This window comes from Rattus norvegicus, chromosome 3 (assembly GCF_021556685.1).
Source record: "Rattus norvegicus strain SHRSP/BbbUtx chromosome 3, alternate assembly SHRSP_T2T, whole genome shotgun sequence".
In the NCBI taxonomy this organism is placed as follows: domain Eukaryota; kingdom Metazoa; phylum Chordata; class Mammalia; order Rodentia; family Muridae; genus Rattus; species Rattus norvegicus.
The window spans coordinates 16,782,104-16,803,170 of NC_141536.1; the positions used below are offsets into that span (position 1 = coordinate 16,782,104).

At 45.7% G+C, this 21,067-nt stretch overlaps 1 protein-coding gene across 41 annotated transcripts in view; it reads left to right on the plus strand.

The window, feature by feature from the left end:
• Mapkap1 (MAPK associated protein 1) overlaps nucleotides 1-21,067 on the plus strand; it is a 201,073-nt gene that overhangs the window by 169,494 nt on the left and 10,512 nt on the right. For all 41 annotated transcript variants that reach the window (XM_087651385.1, XM_087651396.1, XM_087651390.1 and 38 more), the window contains 1 exon segment: nucleotides 7,000-7,137. In XM_087651385.1, the coding sequence (XP_087507511.1) occupies nucleotides 7,000-7,137 (138 nt within the window).

Below are 21,067 nucleotides of genomic sequence, written 5' to 3' on the forward strand. Positions count from 1 at the left end.
TTTACTAACTTTTCCCTGTCTGGGATTCATCTCATTTTGCTAGTAATTAGTAATTTTCATTTTTGGATATATATATTTCATACATACAGTGGGTTTATTAATTCCTTAAAAATTACATATAATATATTCTGGTCAAATTTACCCCTCCTTCCATATCCTCCCTCACCCCTCTTCCCACCCAACCTCATGTTTGCAAGGCTCTGTGTCTGTGTCTCTGTCTGTCTGTCTGTCTGTCTCTCTCTCTCTCTCTCTCTCAAACTCATTCTGTCCAGTTTGTTGTTGTCCTACTCCCCTGGGCCTAGAACCTGCCCAGGAGTATGGTTGATATACCCGGTGTCTCACAAAGAAAGCTGGCTTTGCCTCTCCGAGTATGGGTTCATCTTTAAGAACTATAATGTGGTTTGAGTTTCTTGCTGCAGTACAGGATAACCATTTGATGTGCTGTGCTATTCCATCCCCATGACACCCCAGGAGCTGACACTTTTGTTACTCCCATTTTACAGAAGGGAAGACTCAGGCTCCTTGATAAATTTCTTTACTCAAGATAACACCAGTGAGAATGTGCTCTCCCCAATCCTGGCCTCCAATGAGACCAAAGTCTCCTGGAGACTTTGCATGTGGACATTCCCTAGCAGAAGTATCTAGTGCTTACAGGAACGTTTGTGCCATGAAACTTGGGGACGGAGGTTATTGGAAGGGTCCGCAGTGATGGACATGTTGGACTACCTGGCTGGACAGGCATTAAGTTAGAGGCATTTGGGAAATGGAACCTCAGTGGAGAAGATGCCTCTAACAAATTGATCTGTAGCTAAGTCTGTGGGGCTTTTTCTTGGTTACTAATGGATGTGGGAAGGCCCAGCCCCTATGGGAGATGCTACCCCTAGGCAGGTGGTCCAGCATTGTCTAAGAAAGCACACTGAGTAACCAGGAGAAGCAGGGTTAGTAAACAGCATTCCTCTGTTTCTTTGCTTCCGTTTCTGCCTCCAGGTTCCTTCCCTGTTTGAGTTCCTGACTTGGCTTCCTGCAGTGATGGACTGTGGTTGAAAGACTAGGCCAAATAAATCCTTTCCTCCCTAAGTTGCTATTAGTCACGGTCTTTATCACAGCGATAGGAAGTAACTAGTCCTTAAAAGTCACGGTCTTTATCACAGCGATAGAAAGTAACTAGTCCTTAAAAGTCACGGTCTTTATCACAGCGATAGAAAGTCCTTAAAAGTTCCACACTCGTGAGTTAGCATCCTGTTCCTCTTTTCCCAGTTTCCCAAAGTAAAAGCTTGAGGAGGTAGTGCCAAAGCTTGAACTTAAGACTTTCCTGATCCAGGGTTCCTGGCCCTAACCACTGAGCACTGCTGCCTTTAGACACACACAGCTTAGGCTACCTTCAGAGATACAGGTACTCAGTGAGCCACTGTCACAGCAGGACCTAGAGCAGGGGCTGCCCAAAGGGGGACCTCACTGCACTGTGGGTGATGATATACAGTGCTAATTTCCTTTTATGGAAATAGTTTGGTTAGTTAAAACAGATGAGGGTCCCCTAGTGATAACTCTAAACCTTGGACAAATTGTTTCCCTGGAGAGTTGTAGCTGCATTAGAGTTGCGCTTTGTTTATTTTGAGCTGTCTTGTTAAGGAAGGATTTATATGCTGGCGTTGATGTAGGACAGGAATCAGGCAATGTTTTCTGCCTTTGACAGTTGGCGTGATAGTTTGCTTCCAGTGAAGTTTGACTCACTGTATCTGGAAGCTGTCAGTGTGGGAGCATGAAAAGGTCATGACGGATGGCGGCGGGTAAGTGGGCAGGGGAGGAGAGCTGGTAACAGAGACAGATGGGCCTCCCATGCTTCTGAGGGAAGGGTTGACCTCGAGCACTCCAGACTAGCCCTGTGCTCTTCCTCCTTACCTGCTGGGGCTGAGACCGGGAAGCTCTGGACACCTTTGTGACAGTGGCAGGGCTCTCAGAGGAGCCCTTGCCAGCATCTCAGCCCCTTGGGTGCATGAGAACTTCTAGATGGAAGTGTGTTTCTATTTACGGTCACTTTCCGAGACCACCATCGCAGAGGTCAGTGAGGTCATCCTTCCCAGCACTACTGACGGGAGGGGAAGGAAAGCAAACTCTGAAATGGAAACGTAAGGAAAAGTTAACTACGCTTTTAGAACAGTGATGACTTCGTTAAAAGACAGGGACATAGCACAGTGGTAAAAGGGCTTTCCCAGCTGTCATGCCTGAGGCCCACGTTCAGCCCACAGCACCACAAAATAAAAATAAATAAGTAAGTAAATAAAAGTCATGTTGGGTACTGAGGAGATGGCTCAGAGTTAAAAGCAGTTGCTACTCTTCCAGAAGACACACATTTGATTCCCAGCGTCTACACAGCTGCTAACAACTGCCTCCAGGGCCCCCTTCTGGCCTCTGCAGGCACAAGGCAGCACATGTCTACAGGCACACAGACAGACAGACGGACAGACAGACAGACAGACATGTCGGCAAAATGCCCAAACACATAAAGTAAAATTCTAAATAAAAAACCATACATATTGCTGGGTCCAGGCTGACTGTGCATTTAGACTGGAGCCTTTGGAAAGAAAGCTCCCCTAGACCACCTTCCCCGCCCGCCTCCCACTCTAGAGATGAAAGCCAGGCCCTGTCCATGTCAGGCACGTGCTCTGCTGAGCCCCATTGCCGACCCCTATGTAAATATTTTTCTTTCCTATTTCATTTGGTATCGTGACATGAGAATGTTTTTTAAGTCAAACTTTTCTTCTGGCTTGATTTTCTTGGGTTGTGCTATATTTCATTATGAGCATGTTACCACCTCAGTGTAACCATTTAGTTTGAAGAAAGGTATTTTTAATTAAGGTCCACTTCCCCTCTTTCTCTGTGTTTATAATTTGACCTGCTTGCAATGCTGTGTTAAATGATACCGTAAGAAGTTCCTCTGCATTTCCCAGAGACGTCACATAAAAACTTGACCCACTAAGGTCCAGAGATGTCACATAAAAACTTGACCCACTAAGAGCAAGTACAGAAGTCAGAAGAAAAACAAGAACAACAGTTGGGTGTTTGTTGGCTCTGCAGGTGTGGGTGTGGCGTGTTTGACGTCTGAATGCTTTCTTATACCCTGGGGAGAGGAGAGGAGAGGGTTGCAGGACTGCTTGGATAGTTTTCTTTGTGTTTTCTTGACTCGAGTCTGAGCAGCCCTGAGGACCATCTGGGAACCAGGCAGTTCTGGATTGGAAGAAGGGCTTTCCTGCTTCCAAGCTCTCTAACTGCACCAAAATACCCGTCCCTCAGTAGACATGGATCAAAGCCAGCAAAATTCCTGCTGACCCTTACAGTGCTGAGAGGGTGGGCTCCAGCACCAGAGCTCCTAGATCCAGGTTGCAGGCCACTTGTGAGTTGTGTGATCTTGGACAGGTTCTATAACCATCCTGTGTTTCTGTTTCATGAGGCTGTTAGAGTACACAGAGGCTCTCCACCTTATGGCACGTAGTAGACATTCAGCGCTCACTGCATTAAGAGGCTATGAACACTTACTAAATGGTGAGTGTAGCAGAGCCATGCTTGCTGGCCTGAGGACACTGTACCGCATGATTCCTGGAGGAGAGCTGCTGGAAGGCGATGCGCTTGCCAGGGTCACACCTTTGCCAAAGGACTGGGCCCTAGCCTTGAGGATGGGGAAGCACAGGGAACATGGCAGCTGTAGTGTCTGTGCTCTGCAGTCACAGGAAAGCCCTGCTGCTCTGGCCCCACCTTCTCCTTTGCACACTTAAAAGGCTGCAGTGGCGAATGGGTGCAGTTGTACTGACTGACCTCCTGAGTAGTCACACACTGCACCCTAGCTCCAGTGTCTTTATCCTTAGTGTGGTGTGAACTTGCTAGCATCCACCATGGATGGATGAATGGATGGATGGATGGATGGATGGATGGATGGATGGATGGATGGATGGATGGATGGAAGGATGGATGGATGGATGGATGAACAGACGGACGGACGAATGAGTAAAAAGTACTTAGACTCCCAGAGGTCTCCAGGCTCTACCCAATGTGCTCAGCAAGGGTGGCGCCTACCACAGACTGCCTCAGGCTCTCCTAGCCTGCTTGCACTTGTCCAGTGGGAACAACCAAGCCTGTGGGGCCTAACTCAGTTTTAAGAGACAGAGACTCACACTTGTCTGTAGTGAGAGTATTTAACACACAAAGGATTTTTCCCATCTCAAAAGATTCCTCTACAGGTTCCTTTAAATAGTGACTCCTGGAGGCAGGCGAGAGTTTTACAGATCATTAACTGCCTGACTGAAAGCCTGCAGGGCAAGGAAACTTAAAACTGAAGTGTCTGAAGTGTCAGGGGCCCCTGCCAATTACAGATCAATCCAAAATGAAGACAGAGTATCGCTGGAACTGAGTCAGTGGGAAAATGTGATTTGATTCAGGAAGAAAATCTCACGTGTATGCTGCTTTTGTGAAGCACACCAATTGTTTAAATGATGTTCCACCTGTCTGCCCATCCTGAGCCTTTCGTATCCATCTCCCACATCTCCATCCCCAAACTTTAGTCTTGGGGTTCCCTTCTGTAAACAGCATCAGTGACAGTAACCTCACGGAAGGGTGTCATTGGGAAAGGTTCTGTGGCCAAGTGGAGCGTAGGCAACTGATGCACAGATACGCAGGAAATGGATGAACTATGTGCTAACAATTTGCAGATAAAAATAATGGAAGTTAAAAGTGTGCTTTACATGATAAAAGAAAGATGAAGGAGGAGAGCAGTCTGTTACATCTGCGATGGTTTCAGGAGGCCTGCTTTGTGAAGTAAGCTCTGTTGAAAAGATTGATGCATGGGGACTGACCTTGGTGTGGAGCAGGAGCCGGTGATGTATGTATGAGCATCCCTCTGCTAAATGGACCCAGATTTGTAGCACTAATATACATGGGAGCCCAGAACCAAACTCAGCGTGGTAATAAATCAACAGCCACTTTGGGTGTCGTTTCTGGTTTATATCCCACTATTGTTCTATCACTTTAATTCATGTCACTATCATCTTTTCATCTGGAACAGTTTTATATAATTTTCCAGTGGAGTTACCTGACAAATCCTATCAAATTAACAAGGTACATTAACAGTATTGACTGGCTGTGGCTTCAGGAGTTGCATGGCCTTCGAACAAAATTTTAACCATCTCTGTCTGGTGACGATTTTTTTCTTTCTTCCTTTCTGAAAGAGGAATGTGGGGCAGGGTTTATTTCCACATAAGAGATATGCACATTTATTTTGCTCTGTCTGTTTTGACTGTTATAAATGTCAGAATAAGAAGCAGATGAGGAGGGGAAGCCCTGCTCACCATGAACTCACTCCCCATCACCACAGCGTGCACACACATGAGCGCTCACCATCACCACAGCGTGCACACACATGAACACTCAGCCCAGCACCACAGTGTGAATATACATGAACGCTCATCACTACTGCCATGACTTAAGTACTCGTCTCCTTTCAGGGAACAATAGAGAGGTCCAGATCCTTAACAATTAATGAGCAAATCGGAGTCGAGAGTGTAGTCATAATCTGTTTTAAGTGAAGCATAATCAGACTGGTCTCCTGTCTGCCTCAGCAGGCTGAGACCCAAAGTAGGCTGTACTTAGGACATCATGCCTAACTGAAACCCCTCCAGTGTGACCCCAGCATTTGGTTAATAAAAACAAGCAAGATTGCTGGGCTTTACCAGAGATGAGGGTTTAGACCATCCCTGTGTTGTGTCCTCTGCTCTCTGCACACAGCCTTCTCCCTTTGTCTAACTGGTGTTGGAATGAATCTGCTCATAAAATAACCCAGTGCATGGATGTCGAACCCAGTCATGGAGAGGACATTTGTTTTTATTCTCTTTTACATTTAAATTTGCTGTCAGGCTGTAGTGGTTTTGTGCGTGTATGTGTTCGAGCAGGCGTGTGTTTTGGTTGGGGTTGGGGTATCAACTGAGCAGAGCTTGGGTGGGTTTTATCTTCTTCTGACTTACTAATCTTTTATCACAAGTCCTGCTTGTCTTTTCTATCATGGTATATACAATTGATTATGTCAGGGTTTTATTAATCTTGACTTCTTTTTTTTTTTTCCACTTCGACCCTGACCTAAAAATTAATTACTTTTAAGGCTCCTATGGGGCTCACTCCAGAACACATATTAAAGGTTTATATCTCACTTCATGAACAGTTTTTTCTTTTCAGCAAAATAGGACTGGTAGACCAGATTTGGTGTGTCAGACAGAGCACATCATCTCTTAAATACTCAGAAGGCACCTTCAGCGTGTGTCGGTCTCCCACCCTGCACATTTACTCCTAGCTGTTGTCTGACATGCGCAAAAAAAAATGCTAGAGTCTCTCCCTAGGCAGAGAGGCGAGGACCTCTCCAACCTGAAAGCCAGGCTGCAAGTTTTGAACTTCAAAGATTTTGTGGAAAGACCCTTTGATCTTCCCATGGCTTCCCTTAAATATTACTTGGGAAGTTATCACAGAGGGAAGTTGCTTCCTCCTTCTATTCTCAATGTTAGGTTTTTCCAGATCAGAAATTCTATATTGGTAGCCTAATTTGTTACTTAAGGTCTTTATTTAAAAAAGAAAAAATCAGAATTAGCTTAAATGGCCCTCAATTCCAGTTTATATCATTACAATATAGACATGATGCTGTTAGCAGTATGTGGGGAAGTTGTGTAGTGTGTGTCTGCTGTATCAAAAGGCACACTCACTATGTGCTTTCCATATGACGTTGGGGTGTCACACCACACCGCACACCTTGCTTGTTCAGGCAGCCAGCGTGTAAGAGCCTGGGGTGCAGTTTAGAAGCCCTGCCTTTTGGGAGAATTCTGTGTTCCTAAAGCCCTCAGAGCTCATGCTCAACCACTGCATGATTTATCCAGCAGGTCAGATCATTGCTCTGAAGTCACAGGCATCTCATGGCTTCTTTTTGTGTGTGTGTCCCTCCCTCCCACCCCTGCCCCTTTGGCCTTACAGGTATCTCTGGAGACAAAGTGGAGATAGACCCTGTTACGAATCAGAAAGCCAGCACTAAGTTTTGGATTAAGCAGAAGCCCATCTCAATCGATTGTGACCTGCTCTGTGCCTGTGACCTTGCCGAGGAGAAGAGCCCCAGTGAGTAGTCTTTTATTTATGTCTCCGTTTCTCACCCCTCCTCCCTGGGTGCCGGGCGCTGGCAGAATATATGGCCACCATGTCCTTTTTTCCTTGGGCCTGTTTAATTCATTACCAGAAATTTCTTTTAATCAAACAGGATCGTGTCCTGGCGCCCAGAGCCTGATGGGAGCCCCCATCTTGGTCCATCTTGCTGTCTGCAGAGACCCTTGAAGCCTGTGCCGGGGGCGGGGTGGGGGTGTTTACCAGGCAGGTTCCTGCTGGGAATTTGCACCAAGTGAGTGCTGCTTGATTTAATTTGTTCTCCTGACCCTTCCCTCTGGGGGAACTTGACCAGTCAGCCTAAACCTGCTTTCTTTGTGCCACGCCAGTGGAAGATGGAGGACTTCCTGCCGTAGCCAGAGACCAGACTTAGGCACCCATCATGGTGGAGGTGTCAGCACACCTAGATTATTGGCAGCCATGACCTCCAATTTATAACTGAACTTATGCCTGGTCCTGCAGAAGAGACCACTACACTACTGGGCTGGCACTCCTCCACTAAACCTTCTAAGCAGATACCATTGGGGTATGTTATATTTTTGCAGTTAAGTAATTGAGTGTAGGATTTAGATTGATAACTTAATCATTTTTTTTAGGACTCCAGTCCTAATAAGGGGCAAAAAGGACACATAGCTCAGAGTAGAGCCTCTCTCTGAAAGCAGACAGCCAAAAGTGTCTTCATGGTTTTGGTTGCATAGGAAGGCCTGCTAACGGGGTTCCCATGCATCTCAGCACTTCTTGTTACCAAGAGGTCACCCCTGTAGCTCTTAGCCTGGTAACTTGAAATACATACTGAGCCTCTAATTTGGAGGCCTATATTCCTGTGTCTATGGATTTGAGAACAAATTCAGAGGGCTTATATATTCAGAAGGAACACTAGGAAGGGGTAAAGGCCAGGAAACATTTACAATGTGGCTGATCTCCAAGGTCATCATGACTGAAAGGGCAGCTCAGCAAGGCTTACAGGCTAGGCACATGCCGCATGCCCCATGACAGTGTTTAACTTCATTGTCAAATCCAGCTATGATAAAGCTCCTCTAACACAGCCTTCGGCTTGGCAAGAAAGGCATGCTTAGCAGGTAGAGAGAGAAGTGAGGCCATTCTTGGCCTCTGGTTGCCATCCCTTCCTCCCGTGAAGCTCTGACTATAGAGGAAACCATGAGACAATTGTCTGATGCTCTTGGAACCTGGAGGCTCCTCTATGCAGTGAGTGAGCCTCTCCCTGATTCCAACTACTCCGTGCTGTGGCCAGACAGGATGTGTTTGTCCTGGCGTCTTCCTTCCTAAGCACTGAGGATATTCTGAAGAAGGTTTTATACTTGTCTGACATGGCAAGTGATCACCTGCGTGTTGCATAAGGTCCTCACCTGAAGTGGGCAGATTGGGGGAGGAATGAAGCCTGGATCGGGTTCTCCCATTGACAGACACTTGCTGTGCCTAGGAAGGCTGTAACCCAGGCACTGAAAAGGGGTAGATACCACATGCCCAGCTGTCCAGGAAGTCACAGTCACCCATATCCCACTGTCTGAAGGGATCAGTCAGTCCACACATACACTCAAACTGATACACACAAGTATAATAAATCTTTTTTTAAGAGTTTAAAATTATAGACTTGCAAAATGAAGTTCTGACTTTAGTAATTGCTGTGCATTGTGTAGGGCCCAGGCACACGCTCAGCGTACAGAGCAGACAGGGCCATCTTCTCAGTACTGACTTTCTCTCCAGGCTCCCAGAGTACAGTGTGCAGCCCTTGGGGGTAAGTGGCTGCCTTGACTGTCTGTTGCTGAGGAGAACAGCCCAGCCCTGTACTCTAGCAGGGCTTTTCAAGCCATGTTCTCTGAACTCAGAAGTTACACATACAGGGACCTGAAGGACACATGTGGTATGTGGCTGCAATGAGTAGGGATGGTATTTGGGAACCCCAAAGTTAAGTTCACAGGGTGTTTTTTTTTGTTTTGTTTTGTTTTAATTTATTTGGTTTTCGTTTTGCTTTAAAAAAATAAAAGAAGAGAAACCATTCCATCCCATGCATGTCGGTAACCCCTGCTCCAGGCAGGGAAGGAGCCCAGCTGAGAGAAAAATGAACCCCAGATTCAGGGAGAGAGGCCTTGCCTCAAAGTGATAGGCAGAGACCTCCATCCACACATACACTCAAACTGATACACACAAGTATAATACATCTTTTTAGAGTTTAAAATTATAGGCTTTCAAAATGAAGTTTGACTCCTCCACACAGCCTTAGCTGACATTGAGAACTACTGATCACTCGGGCCTCACTAGACCTTGGCCCAGGAGGTGCGCTCACAAAGTCTGTTGTGTGCTTCTGCCTGGCCCTACCTCTAATTCACGGACATTGCCACCTTCTCTCCTTCTTTGCACTCCTTTCTGTTCATTTCCTCGGACATTTGTATAGACCTCTGGACTGTGCCGTGTGCCGCATTCTCCTTAGAGTCCTCCCGACCCCCGTTCTGAGTCTCCACTGAACTGAGTGGCCCAGCCAGCCCTGCCACTGTCTACAGAGAGTGTTGGTCAACTGAATGAGCCAGGGTTGAGGAACCAAGAGTTGTCCCCCGTAATTCCTGTAAAATGCCTACACCGGGATGTTAGTAAATGAATCAAATTGACATTGTGTGGTTTTATGATTTCCAGTATCTTCACTAAATTAATTCAGCCTGGATCTCAAAAGCCCCTGCTCAGGCCTCCCCGACACGGGGTTAATCTATGGGGCCTCTGCTCTCTCTCCTCCTCTCCTTCTTGCTTTTCCCTAAAGGATTAATGGTAACCCTTTTTATCTTTTATGTCTGCTGAACCTTAGAAAAAAAGTTATTTTAGGAGTGCTAAAGAAATGAAAGTCACTATATTTCATAAGTTTAGCCTGTGATTTTTATCAGCATAGTGATGTATGTTTGTAGCTGAGTTTACATCAAAAATTATTCTTAGGGCTTCTTGAATGAATTATGGCAAAGGAAAAGAGTCTAGAAGTAGATAAGGTTTTTGATTTCTGCAGTATATTCTCTTTTTCATGTTTTTATCTCTCATAACACAAGTGTCTTCCCAGAGACTGGGGCGTGTGACCAACTGGAATAATTTAGTTGTGGAAACGGAGCAGACGTGTTACTGCGCAGCCTGCTTCACAAAAGGCATAAGTGTGGGGAGACGATGAAGCTATCCCGCATTCTTACCTGAGACATGTTTGTCAGGATTTTGAACAGAAAAGAAATGTTGTAAACCCTTTGAATGTGGCCATTTTGCAGGTTTATGAAGAAAGCTGCTGTCATACCATTCATTCGGTCGTCGTAGGAAACATAACTCAGGTTTAATTGATGCCGCATTCGACAGTGTAAGAATAGCTGACTGGGCACAGGGCTGAGCATTAGCATGGGTGAAACTCGGAATTACAGACTGTGGAATCAGCATGGCCAGGTCCCCAGCACAGCTCTGTGTGCTCCTGCACCCAGCTTCTCCCTCTTAGGCCAGTATTAGAGAGAAGATTTATCACTCTGTCCCTGTGAGTGTTTAAGGACCTGGAACTTAATGACTAAATAGATAAGCCTTAAAAACCTACATGGATAAATCCAAACTCTAAAAGAATTCTGAAAATCTAAAGGGCGAGCCCTGAAAAATTAAGAATGAATTTAGGAGAGGAAAAGCCCTGCCTTTATTATTCAAATCAGGGTTCCTTCAGTCTGGCTTGCCTCTGTGTAGGGTTTCTTTTGCTATTTTGAAGGGTTCCAACAAACGTGTTTTTTTGTTTGTTTGGTTGGTTGGTTGGTTTTTTAAGTGCATTTTGATCTCTCTTAGCAGATCCAGGCTAGACATAGGCTATAAATGGTCGGTCAGCCTCTTAAAAAGGGCTAGCGCTGAACAAAGCCAGGGACCTCCTGTGACAGGGAAGGCTCTCTGGCTGTGTGCGGATGTCCTATCACAGCAGGTCTGGCCTCATCCAGAGAAGCTTCCACAGGTTCCGGGCCTTTAAAGGAAGCAGCCATCATTAAGAAATCAGATTTAAACCTTAATAAAGTAGCTGTCATCTTTATAGCTGAAAAGTGCTCTGTATCTCAATTAAGTAGGGATAATATACAGTCCTTAGGAAGCAGCAGAATAGAGTAATCTGGTTACGCTTCTTGCAACAGTATAGTTTAAAGGAAATCTGATTCTGCTGCTGCTTTGCTTATATTGCTGGAAGGTGTTTTATTTTGTTTGCTTTGCTTTGCTTTTTGTTCAAAACAGTTTGGACCAAAAATAGGAACTGTCTAGGGTTAGGAGTTAGCTCTAGCCGTGCCTCTCGTAACCAGAACCCCTGGATGTGGAGCGAGATTCCTTACGAGCAGGAGCTAAATTAGCTGGCTTATTGGTGACCTCGCATTTAAATGAATCTTTCTTTTCATAAGTACTTGACAAGATCTGTAAAGTAGTGTATTTAATTTACTAATTAAATTAAAGCCACTGAATAATGATTTGTCCACATTGATTTAGCTTAAATGGAAAGATTAGCTTTGTTGTGATCTTGAGCGGCCTTAATGACCAAGCCAGTTACACACAAAGGCCCCTGTGTCTTGTGGGTCAGAGTACATAGGTAAGCCAGGCTGTGATTGAATTGCCTGAACCTCACCCTGCATCCAGCTCTACTCTGCCTCTCGTTCTATTGTTGCACTGGGCTTAAGAGAATGTTAACGCGGTAATAGGCACAGGGCCTTCCCCATTATACGCCTTGCTATCGAACGGTTCTGCATGACTAGTTAAAGAAGGTGGCAAGAAGATTAATGAAAGCCAGGCTAATGCAGAAGGGGTGCTTCTGCAAGACTTGTACCAAGGAGATATTAGAGCTGAACCAGAGCTTGGCTTTTTCTTTATCCTGTGACCTTTGAACCTGCCTTACTGTTGAGAGCTGCCAGGGAAGTCGACATTTTGATTGATGTTGGTACACGAGTCAGTCTTTCCCATTGAATTCCACATCTGCACGAAAATAGCTTTTCCAGCAGAATTCATACTGGCTAGAAGTGATAGCCAAATTGATGGCTGAAATGCTTTTATGTAGTTTTCATTTAAACCTAAAAGTATTTGATGGTTTATTCAGTATCCAGTTTTCACAGATTATATGTGTTCACTTACAGGCCTTTAATGGGTTTATCAACATAGAGAGAAGGACCAGTGTTAGGAATGTTCAAAGGTTTACAGAACTCCAAGCAGGCTTCATGAGGAGAAAAGTCATCACCATCATCAAAACAGAAAAATCCACCTGAGCACCCAGGCAGCAGACTTTGAGGTCTGTGTAAATAAAGCAAAGCAACCGTCTCGCTTTAGAAAGCTCTGGAAGGAGCCCCCGTGCCTCTGTGCCCACCAAGGCCCTTGTTTAGATGCATTCTGTAGACCCTGCACTGGGCTCTCTAAACTCTGGAACAGTGGTATTTCATTTTAAAGGGACTGACGTGGCTGCCTGTAAGGCATCCGTCCTCATGTGTCCACAAACTCTCTTGTATAGAGTTGCATGTCTGAGTGGGTGGCATCCCCTTGCCCCTCCCCAGTAAAGGCAACCAGGAAAGGTGGCAGCGAGATCAGATTTTTTTACTAAAGTCACTTGGCACACCCCATCCCAGGCACCAAACCCACTGACCACCCACCCTCTTTTCTCCCTGGCTGACAGGGCAGCTCCAGCAGAGACCACACATAAGCACACTTCTCCAACCCATCAGGCACCCTAGTTCAGCTTTGGAAGAAGCACATACCTGGGATATTTGTCATTCTTTAGATGCTCCTGAGTGTGTGTATGTAAGGGAACTTCCAGTGAGGTGGGTGGGGAATGTTCGTGGCCTTGCTGCTTTACAGTGAGCGCCTGTGTTTGTGCAAGATGGCCCACAGCCTACTCGGGCTCTGGTGATCCCAGAGATCTGGCCTCACACATGAGAGAGTCCAGCAGTATTGTGGGGTTTTTTGCGTCTCTGATGGGGACTCATTTCCAAAGTTCCAGATCAAATACAGTGAGTATTGGCTGTTGGCAGAACAGCGGACTCTCCCGAATTAAATGCCCAGTTATTGGATTGCCTTTTCCTGAGAGTGCTCTGGACCACAATCAGACAGGACGCCTTTCCTCTTAGCAGATATGTTCCCTGGCCTATTAAAAGGGGTCTTCATCTAGCCTGTCAAAGGGAGTCTGCTGGGGTTTTTTAGTTTTAATTACACTATCCAATTAAAACTCCTTGCTGCATTTGGATGCACCTCTCCTTGGGCCTGAGTGGATATGACATTTACAAGGCTCGCCTTTCAAGCAGACAATAGTGTGATTGATGAGGTGCAGGTTCAGTGAAGGAGGCGAGCGAGCGAGCGAGCGAGCGCCTGCGGAGCACCGCGGAGTGCGCTTGGATTTATCATCTCCTTCCCAAACCAGGGGAGAGTGTGCAAGGGAGAGACCAATGTGGCTCAGGACAAAGGTGGAGAAACCTGTGGACATGGGACCACGTGTGCTCAGAGGCCTCAGGCTCTCTAGCCAGTGACCTGCAGCCTAAGCTGTGCCAGCGTTTAAACAGCCAACACCCATTTTGGAACAGTTCCTGGGGGCTGGCAGGCAAAGAGCTCAGCTTCTCAGGATGTTTCTTGTCCACTGCCCTCTGCTTGGTGCCCACCTCCGTTGCTCAGAAGCTCCTGGCCCCAGTATAGTCACAAGCCAGTGCTTGTGGCCATGTGCTTGTCTCTGTGCTGCCTGGCCTGTGAGAGGGGAAGGTGGAAGGCAAGAGCTTTCTTTCCTAAGAGCCTAGCCGGTTAGTGACGGCAGCCTTAGCTGGTGCTTGTTAGAGGAATGGGCTCACTGTGCTGGAAGAGCCACCTTCCGGGTCTCAGTTTTCACTAAACGGTTACTTGGGTTTTATGGGCCCATCATAACAAATCAGTTATCAAGGTAGAGTGGAAAATTTGAGTTTGCCTGCGTTTCCTAGATTACCATTCTCCTTAAACTCATCCGTTGGAGATTATTAACAGGAGTGAGCTGTGGCAGGGCAGGGACCAGGGCCTGTGAGAACAAAGGCGCTGGTGGACTCGTAGCCTCAGCTTCTGCCAAGCTCCCCGTTGCATTTCACTTATTTTAGGTTGGCAGGTGGGTGACTTGTTCGTTTGTTTTTGTGTTTTGTTTTGTTGTGGTTTTATCTTTTTGTTTGTTTGGGTTGGGTTTTTTCATTGTTGTTTTTGTTTGTTTGGGTTGGGGTGTTTGTTTTGGGTTCTTTTGAGATAGGGACTTACTGTGTAACATTGGCTATTCTGGGAAGCTCTGTTACTGTCTAGGAGTCTTTTTTTTTTTTTTTTTTTTTTTTTTGGTTCTTTTTTTCGGAGCTGGGGATCGAACCCAGGGCCTTGCACTTCCTAGGCAAGCCTGTCTAGGAGTCTTAACCAGACTTGTTTTCTCTACCTTTCGAAGAATTAAAAGGCAGGGAGCTCTCCAGTGGCTTCAACAGGTGGCAGCAGAGAAAATTTCAGACAGCGAATAAAAAAAGCTTTTATTAGGAGTGAGGAAACACTCAAGGCCCAGGGAAAAGAGTCTGGGAGGCTGGAGCTGGGCATCTCTGTGAGGGCTGGGTTGTTTTCTTCTGAGCCTTTGGAGGCTCCTCCTACCCTAGTTTAGAGTTGTTCAGAGTAAAGGAAGACAGGGTGGTGGATTGGCCCACAGCTGTTGTGCAGTCATGTCCTGATCATATCCAGCCTTGAACGTTCTGATCCAGTCCCATCAGCAGAAGGCCTTCTGGCAGGAGAAGCAGGAGAAGCCCACTAGGCTTTTGTTTTAAGCTGTCAGGCTTTTATCTCAGGTCAGGAGGGTGAGGAAGAAGCCAGCCTTCTTGGAAGTTCAGTGTCTTTATTCCCTGCTCTTGTGGCACACGAGTGTGTACACACACACACACACACACACACACACACCAATCTGTCAAGGAATTTATCTAAATCATACTCCCTCATACAACCAGCTCTGGCCTCAAACTCAAAAATCTGCCTGCCTCTGCCTCTGTTTCCAGAGTACCAAGGTCAAAGGCATGTGCCACCAGACCCCATATGCTGCTTTTGTGAATGTCCCATGTTCTGGGGTCCAGGCTGGCCTAGAACTCACTGTATAGCTCAGACTGGCACTAAACTCAAGGCAATCTTTCTGCCTCAGCTTTCTGAGTACTAGAATTGTAGGCATCAGTCATGGATCAGACCCAGGTTCCAAGTTGTATTTCCAGAATACTAAATTCTGTAAATACATAATTCCATAAAATCTAAAGACCATGTATATGAGATGTTTAGATCTTAAGTTGTCCTTCATAGACATGGAATGAGTATGTATACTTGCATTAAAAACAAACTTTTTATTGTCTCTGAGATTCTCAGATGCAGTCTTCAGGATGAACTAGCAAATTAGCTTTTCTAGTATAAATGACTAGAAAACTGGACAGGATAGTTTAAAGTCTTGTTTCAGACATTAGTCCTGTGTCAGTAGCACAGGCTCCTGGTCCCTGAGAGAAGGAGTGAGTGCTAGTGCCCTGAGGCTTCCAGTGGGCGGAGACCACGGTAAGAGCTGGCGGGATGCTGCACCTAATACTTGCAGCCGGATGGAAGGGGCCCCTTGGGGAAGAGCTCTGCCTGTCAGGGCTGTCACCTGTACCTGTAGTGGCACATCCAGGACATTCAGGAATGACTGTGGAGAGGCCAGGACATAGGATAGTCTTTACTCACCCTAGAAAGACTACTCTGCCAAAAACAAAGCTTGGGAGGAGAGTTCAGTGGTAGCATAAGAATGGCCCCCATAGCCACACATGTCTGAATGCTTAGTCATCACAGAGTGGCACTACTTGAGAAGGATTAGGAGGTGTGGCCTTGTTGGAGGAAGTGTATCACTGGGGCCAGGCTTTGAGTTTTCAAAAGCCCAAGCCAGGCACAATGCCCTGTGGATCTGGATCTAGAACTCTCAGCTCCTTCGCCAGCATCAGGTTTGACAGTGTGTTGCTGTGCTATACTGTAAACAAGCTCCAAATAAATGTTTTCTTTGCTGAGAGTAACCTTGGTCATGGTGTCTCCTCATAGCAGTAAACGATGAGAAAGACACTCATCGCATACAAGGCCAAGGGTTTAAGTATCAGCTCAGGAAAAGAGCAAATTTAGGAAAAGATCCTTGAAAGGACCAAACTGATATACAACTCAGTCAGCCATCTCTGAAGCCTGGATACCCACAGTGAGACTCCATTCACAGTATCCAGAGTTCAGTTAAAAGCTCAGACACAGAGTTGGACTTGATAGTATAGGCCTGGGATCCCATCACTTAGGAGGCTGAGGCAGGAGGATAACAAGTTTGGGGCCAATCTAGGCTACATAATAAGACGCTGTCTCAGAAGACAAGCAATGGAAGCAGAAAAACAGCTTTAAAAATATGTCCAAAGGGGTGGGAGAGCTGACTCAGCAACTAGGAGCCAGAGCCCGGTCAGCAAGTGGATAGCCTTCCAGAATGCCTCTGACCTCCACAGACACCTCCTCTCATGTGCACATACCCAGACACAGATAAACACACCCACAGTTCAGAATAGGTTAAATATTTTTTAAAAAATACATTGAAAAACTTGAAGAGAAATCTACACTCCCAAAGGAGAAGAAATGTAAGATAGGGAAATACTAGAGCTGAGAAGGAGTTCAGTCAAAGCATTCATTAATGGGAGAAATAAGGAAGACAAGAAATTGTTAGGGGGGGCTGCAGAGATGGCTCAGCAGTGAGGAGCACCGACTGCTCTTCCAAAGGTTCCCAGCAACCACATGGTGGCTCACACCCATCTGTAATGGGATCTGACGCCCTCTTCTGCTGTGTCTGGAAACAGCTACAATGTACTCATATAAATAAAATAAATCTTAAAAGAATTTAAAAAAATTATTAGAGTACAGGTTATCTATTACCATATAACAAGTTAAACTTCAGTGGCTTAAAGCAGCAGTTATATTTATTATTTTCTAGGTGGGTGGGTGGGAAGCCCAGCACAGCACAGCTCAGCTAGGTCTTCTGGTTCCAGTCTTCTTTGAAGCTACAGTCAAGGTGTCAGTCATGTGGGAAGTATGGCGTTGAGTGCCTATTAATCTCAGCCCTCAAGAGGTCAAGTTTGAGGCCACCCTGGCCTACCTTGTAAGATCCAGTCCAAAACAGGGGTGGGAAGAGAAGGAAGGGAAACATGTCATAGGATCTGCTTTAAGTTTACTGAATGGTCTCTGGCAGAAATACTTTTAGTTCTATGTTACCTGGCCATCACAATAGAAAAGCTAACTAGGTGACAGTGGGCTGCATCAAAGAGAACACAGGCAAGGAGCCCTAACCTCTTATGAGCTAACTCAGAGTGCCATCTCTACAGTATTCTGTATTACTGGTTATTAGAAGCAAGCCACAAGGCCATCCCATAAACAACAAGGGGCTACATAAAGTCATGAGGTCAGGAGAGAGCATCATTGGGATAGTTCAGGGTCAGCCTGCCACAGTGAGTGGGCCATAAGACAGCAATAGAAATGGTTCAGACTGAAGCCAGTGCCGAGAGCGGAGGCCAGCAGCTCCACCATAGTCCTATAGCTCTGTAGCTGCAGTCTCAGGGGACAGAAAGCTGCTCAGGCTCTGACTTGGAATATCAAAAACACCAACCGTGGAGGCCTGGCAAGGGCTAAGCAGGATAAATATAAAGAAAACCACATCAAGTCACATCATAATCAAATTGCTAAGACCCAGTGATAAAGAGAAAAAAATCTGAAAAGCACCCCAAGAAAGCAGCTGTGCACATCGCAGAACCATGATAGCAGTGATGGCCGACTTCCTGTCAGAAACAATACCAGCCAAAAGACAGTGACGAGGCAGCCCTAACACACTGAAGTAATATCTACCCAAAGTCTGGATCTCCACAAGTGGTCCTCAGCTGAGGGTAAAATAAAGACATTACAGATAGTCAGAAAGTAAAGTTTGTCACCACCAAACCAATGCAAAGAAGTGCTGAAGGCTGTGGAGGGAAAACTCCAGGTAAAATCCAGCTCTCCACTGGGAGGAAGCCCTCGAGCTGATGCCCGTGTTTGGCACCTGCCTAGAATGAGCCAACTGGAGGGACAGAAGCAAGGCCTTGGGCTGGGGAGTGGGAGGGCAGGCTGAGGCCAGCCCATCACCTGTCTTCAGCCGCCTGAGATAAACACAGCTTTTAGGGTGATAGTTTGAATTCTTGTTGGGAACACTAATTTAACTGGTAGTTAGGTCAATTATCTCCCCAAAGGGAAAACCTTCATCCTTCCTTGCTCTATCCCCCCAAAAGTTGGCCAAGTGTACTGCACTATTACTATTGAATTTTGTGGAAAAATCAAAAAAGTGAAACATTTTTCTTTGTTCTGGCGTATCTATAATATATTTTTAATTTTGCCACAGAGCCTGAAATATTTGCCCTCTGGTTCTTTATGGAAAAAGTTTATTTGTCTCAAAAGATGAAAGTAGGAAGACAAAGGACCCTGTCATCTGTAGGCAGGCACTCTGTCCCCATGTGCCTCCTCTGCACTCGGTACAGAGCCCTGGGTGCCATCCTGTGGTGACAAACTAGCAGGCAACACTGCCTTCCGGAAGCGATGTCCTGGGACTGCACAGAAGTAGGGACAAAGGTTGTGTTGTGCTACTGAAGCAGCTGAGGACTCAGGCGTCTGTTCCCTTCCCACAGAAGTCTAGCCCCAACCTCGACTCAGTCTAGAGCAGTGGTTCCCAACCTGTGTGTCTCAGCCCCTTTGGCAAACCATTATCTTCAAAAATATTTACATTATGACTCATAACAGTAGCAAAATTATAGTTAGGAAGTGGCAGCAAAGATAACTTTATGGTTGGGCTCACCACAACATGAGGAGCTGTGTTAAAGGGTCACAGCACTGGGGAGGCTGAGAGCCACTGCTCTCAAGAGTTGTTTTCTAACAAATTTCGACTATGCTTGGGTTCCTAGATTTTCCTCTAAAGCTTGTTAAATGCAGGGAGTTAGCATAGAGGAGAAAATAACTAGTTAAATAATAACTGGAGGATAGCTGCCAAGAGTTGATCACAGAATAAAATCAAATCTGCAGGTAGAAGAAAGCAGGAAGGAAGCCCAGTGGTGAAAACCCAGAAGTATTAAACAGTTTTGTGGCAAGCTTGGAGCCTTGTGAGGTCTTGAGGGAATCATGCTGTTCAGCATTTCTACATAGGAACATGATAAAGTAGTCATTCTGGGCAGACGAAGGGCTTATGGGTAAGAGTAGATGACTGCCTGGCACCTGCACCAAGCCAGCTGAGCTCCAGATCCATTGAGAGACCCTGTTTCAAGGGAATAAGACAGTGAACAAGCAGGATACCTGGTGTCCACTGCCTCTACATCAAGTATCTCTCTCTCTCTCTCTCTCTCTCTCTCTCTCTCTCTCTCTCTCTCTCTCTCACACACACACACACACACACACACACACACACACTTCTTTAAGGTCGTTTCCTTTCCTCTTACTGGAGAAAAAAGTACACAATATGGGACTTTAATGCTTAAAGTAGAAAGGAGTATTGGAGGAGTGTAGACACAAGGAGAATCAGAGTACTCCTAAAGTATTACTTGTTTTGTTGTTATTTCTTTTTGTGTTACTGGGGATTGAACACAGAGCCTTGTGCTCTCTAGGCAACCCAACCATGATTTTTAGTTCATTTCATGAAGTCCCTGGAGACAGCCATTGCACCAAGGAAAAGCACTTGTCCAGCTGTTTGAGTTGCTAGCTGAACTAGCCATTTATTTCATGGGACATATTTTTACTTGAAGGAACAACTAACAAACTGATTCTCCAACCCTGAGCCTTTAGCCGCCATTTTCTTAAAAGCAAGTAAGTGAACATGCTAGTTCAGGTGGAAAGAAGCTGTCAGGTCCATCCCAGTAATGGAACTGCCTCAGGTCAGAATTCTAACTTTTGAAAACTATCTCTAAGAACTTGACTTCTCATTGCTGCAAGAATTTTCTGACACAGTCAGTGGTGTTAAAGTATGACTTCCATAATACTATGTAAGAACATGCTTCAGTATTGGGAGTTCACACAGTGCAGTGAACCAGTATTTTTCAAATGATGAGATGCTACAAACCAGGCAAGGGGGACATACACCCGGAGAGTTCTCTGTCAGTGTACCCCAGGGGAACTTGCACACCCATGCTTACACAGCACTGTGCACAACTGCCAGGATGCCTGTTGCACAGAAGCCCATAAAGGAAATGTACAATATACACAGTGGGGTTTTTGCAGCTGCAAAGAATGGAACTGTGGCATTTACAGCAAGAGGATGAAATGGTAATTATTACATTAAGCCAAATAAGCCATCCTCAAGCAGACATTCTGTTTGTTCTCCATAGGTAGAATCTGGGCTCATTTTTATCTTTGTGCATATGCATACACAAAGACGTGGCTGAAGGTCATGAAACTAGAAAGTGAGACTTAAGGAGTGATGGGCTTTTAAGGGAGGAGTAAGGAGAAATGAGAGCACATGACACGAAGGCAGAAAAAGGGTGGCAGTGGGCGCATGGGAGAGCCAGCAAAAAGGAATACATATGGAAATCCCGTAGCAACCCATTTCATTGTGTGCCAGCTTTAAAGACTGGTAGGTAACATTTAGGCGTTTGTTTGTTTGTTTGTTTGTTTGTTTGTTTTAAGACAAGGAGGAAGATTTATTCAAAGTCCAAGACCAACCAAGAGGGCTTTTGTTGTTGTTTAGGTTGACTCACTGATTGGCTGGTTTGAAACAGGGTCTTACTGTGTGGCACTAGCTGGTTGGAGGTGTAGATCACGTCTGGCCTCCACCCAGTAGATTTTAATGTAACAGTACAGAAAGTTCACTGCTGAGATCCTACATTCCGTACTACAACTGTGCTTTAAAGAAAGCCGCTAC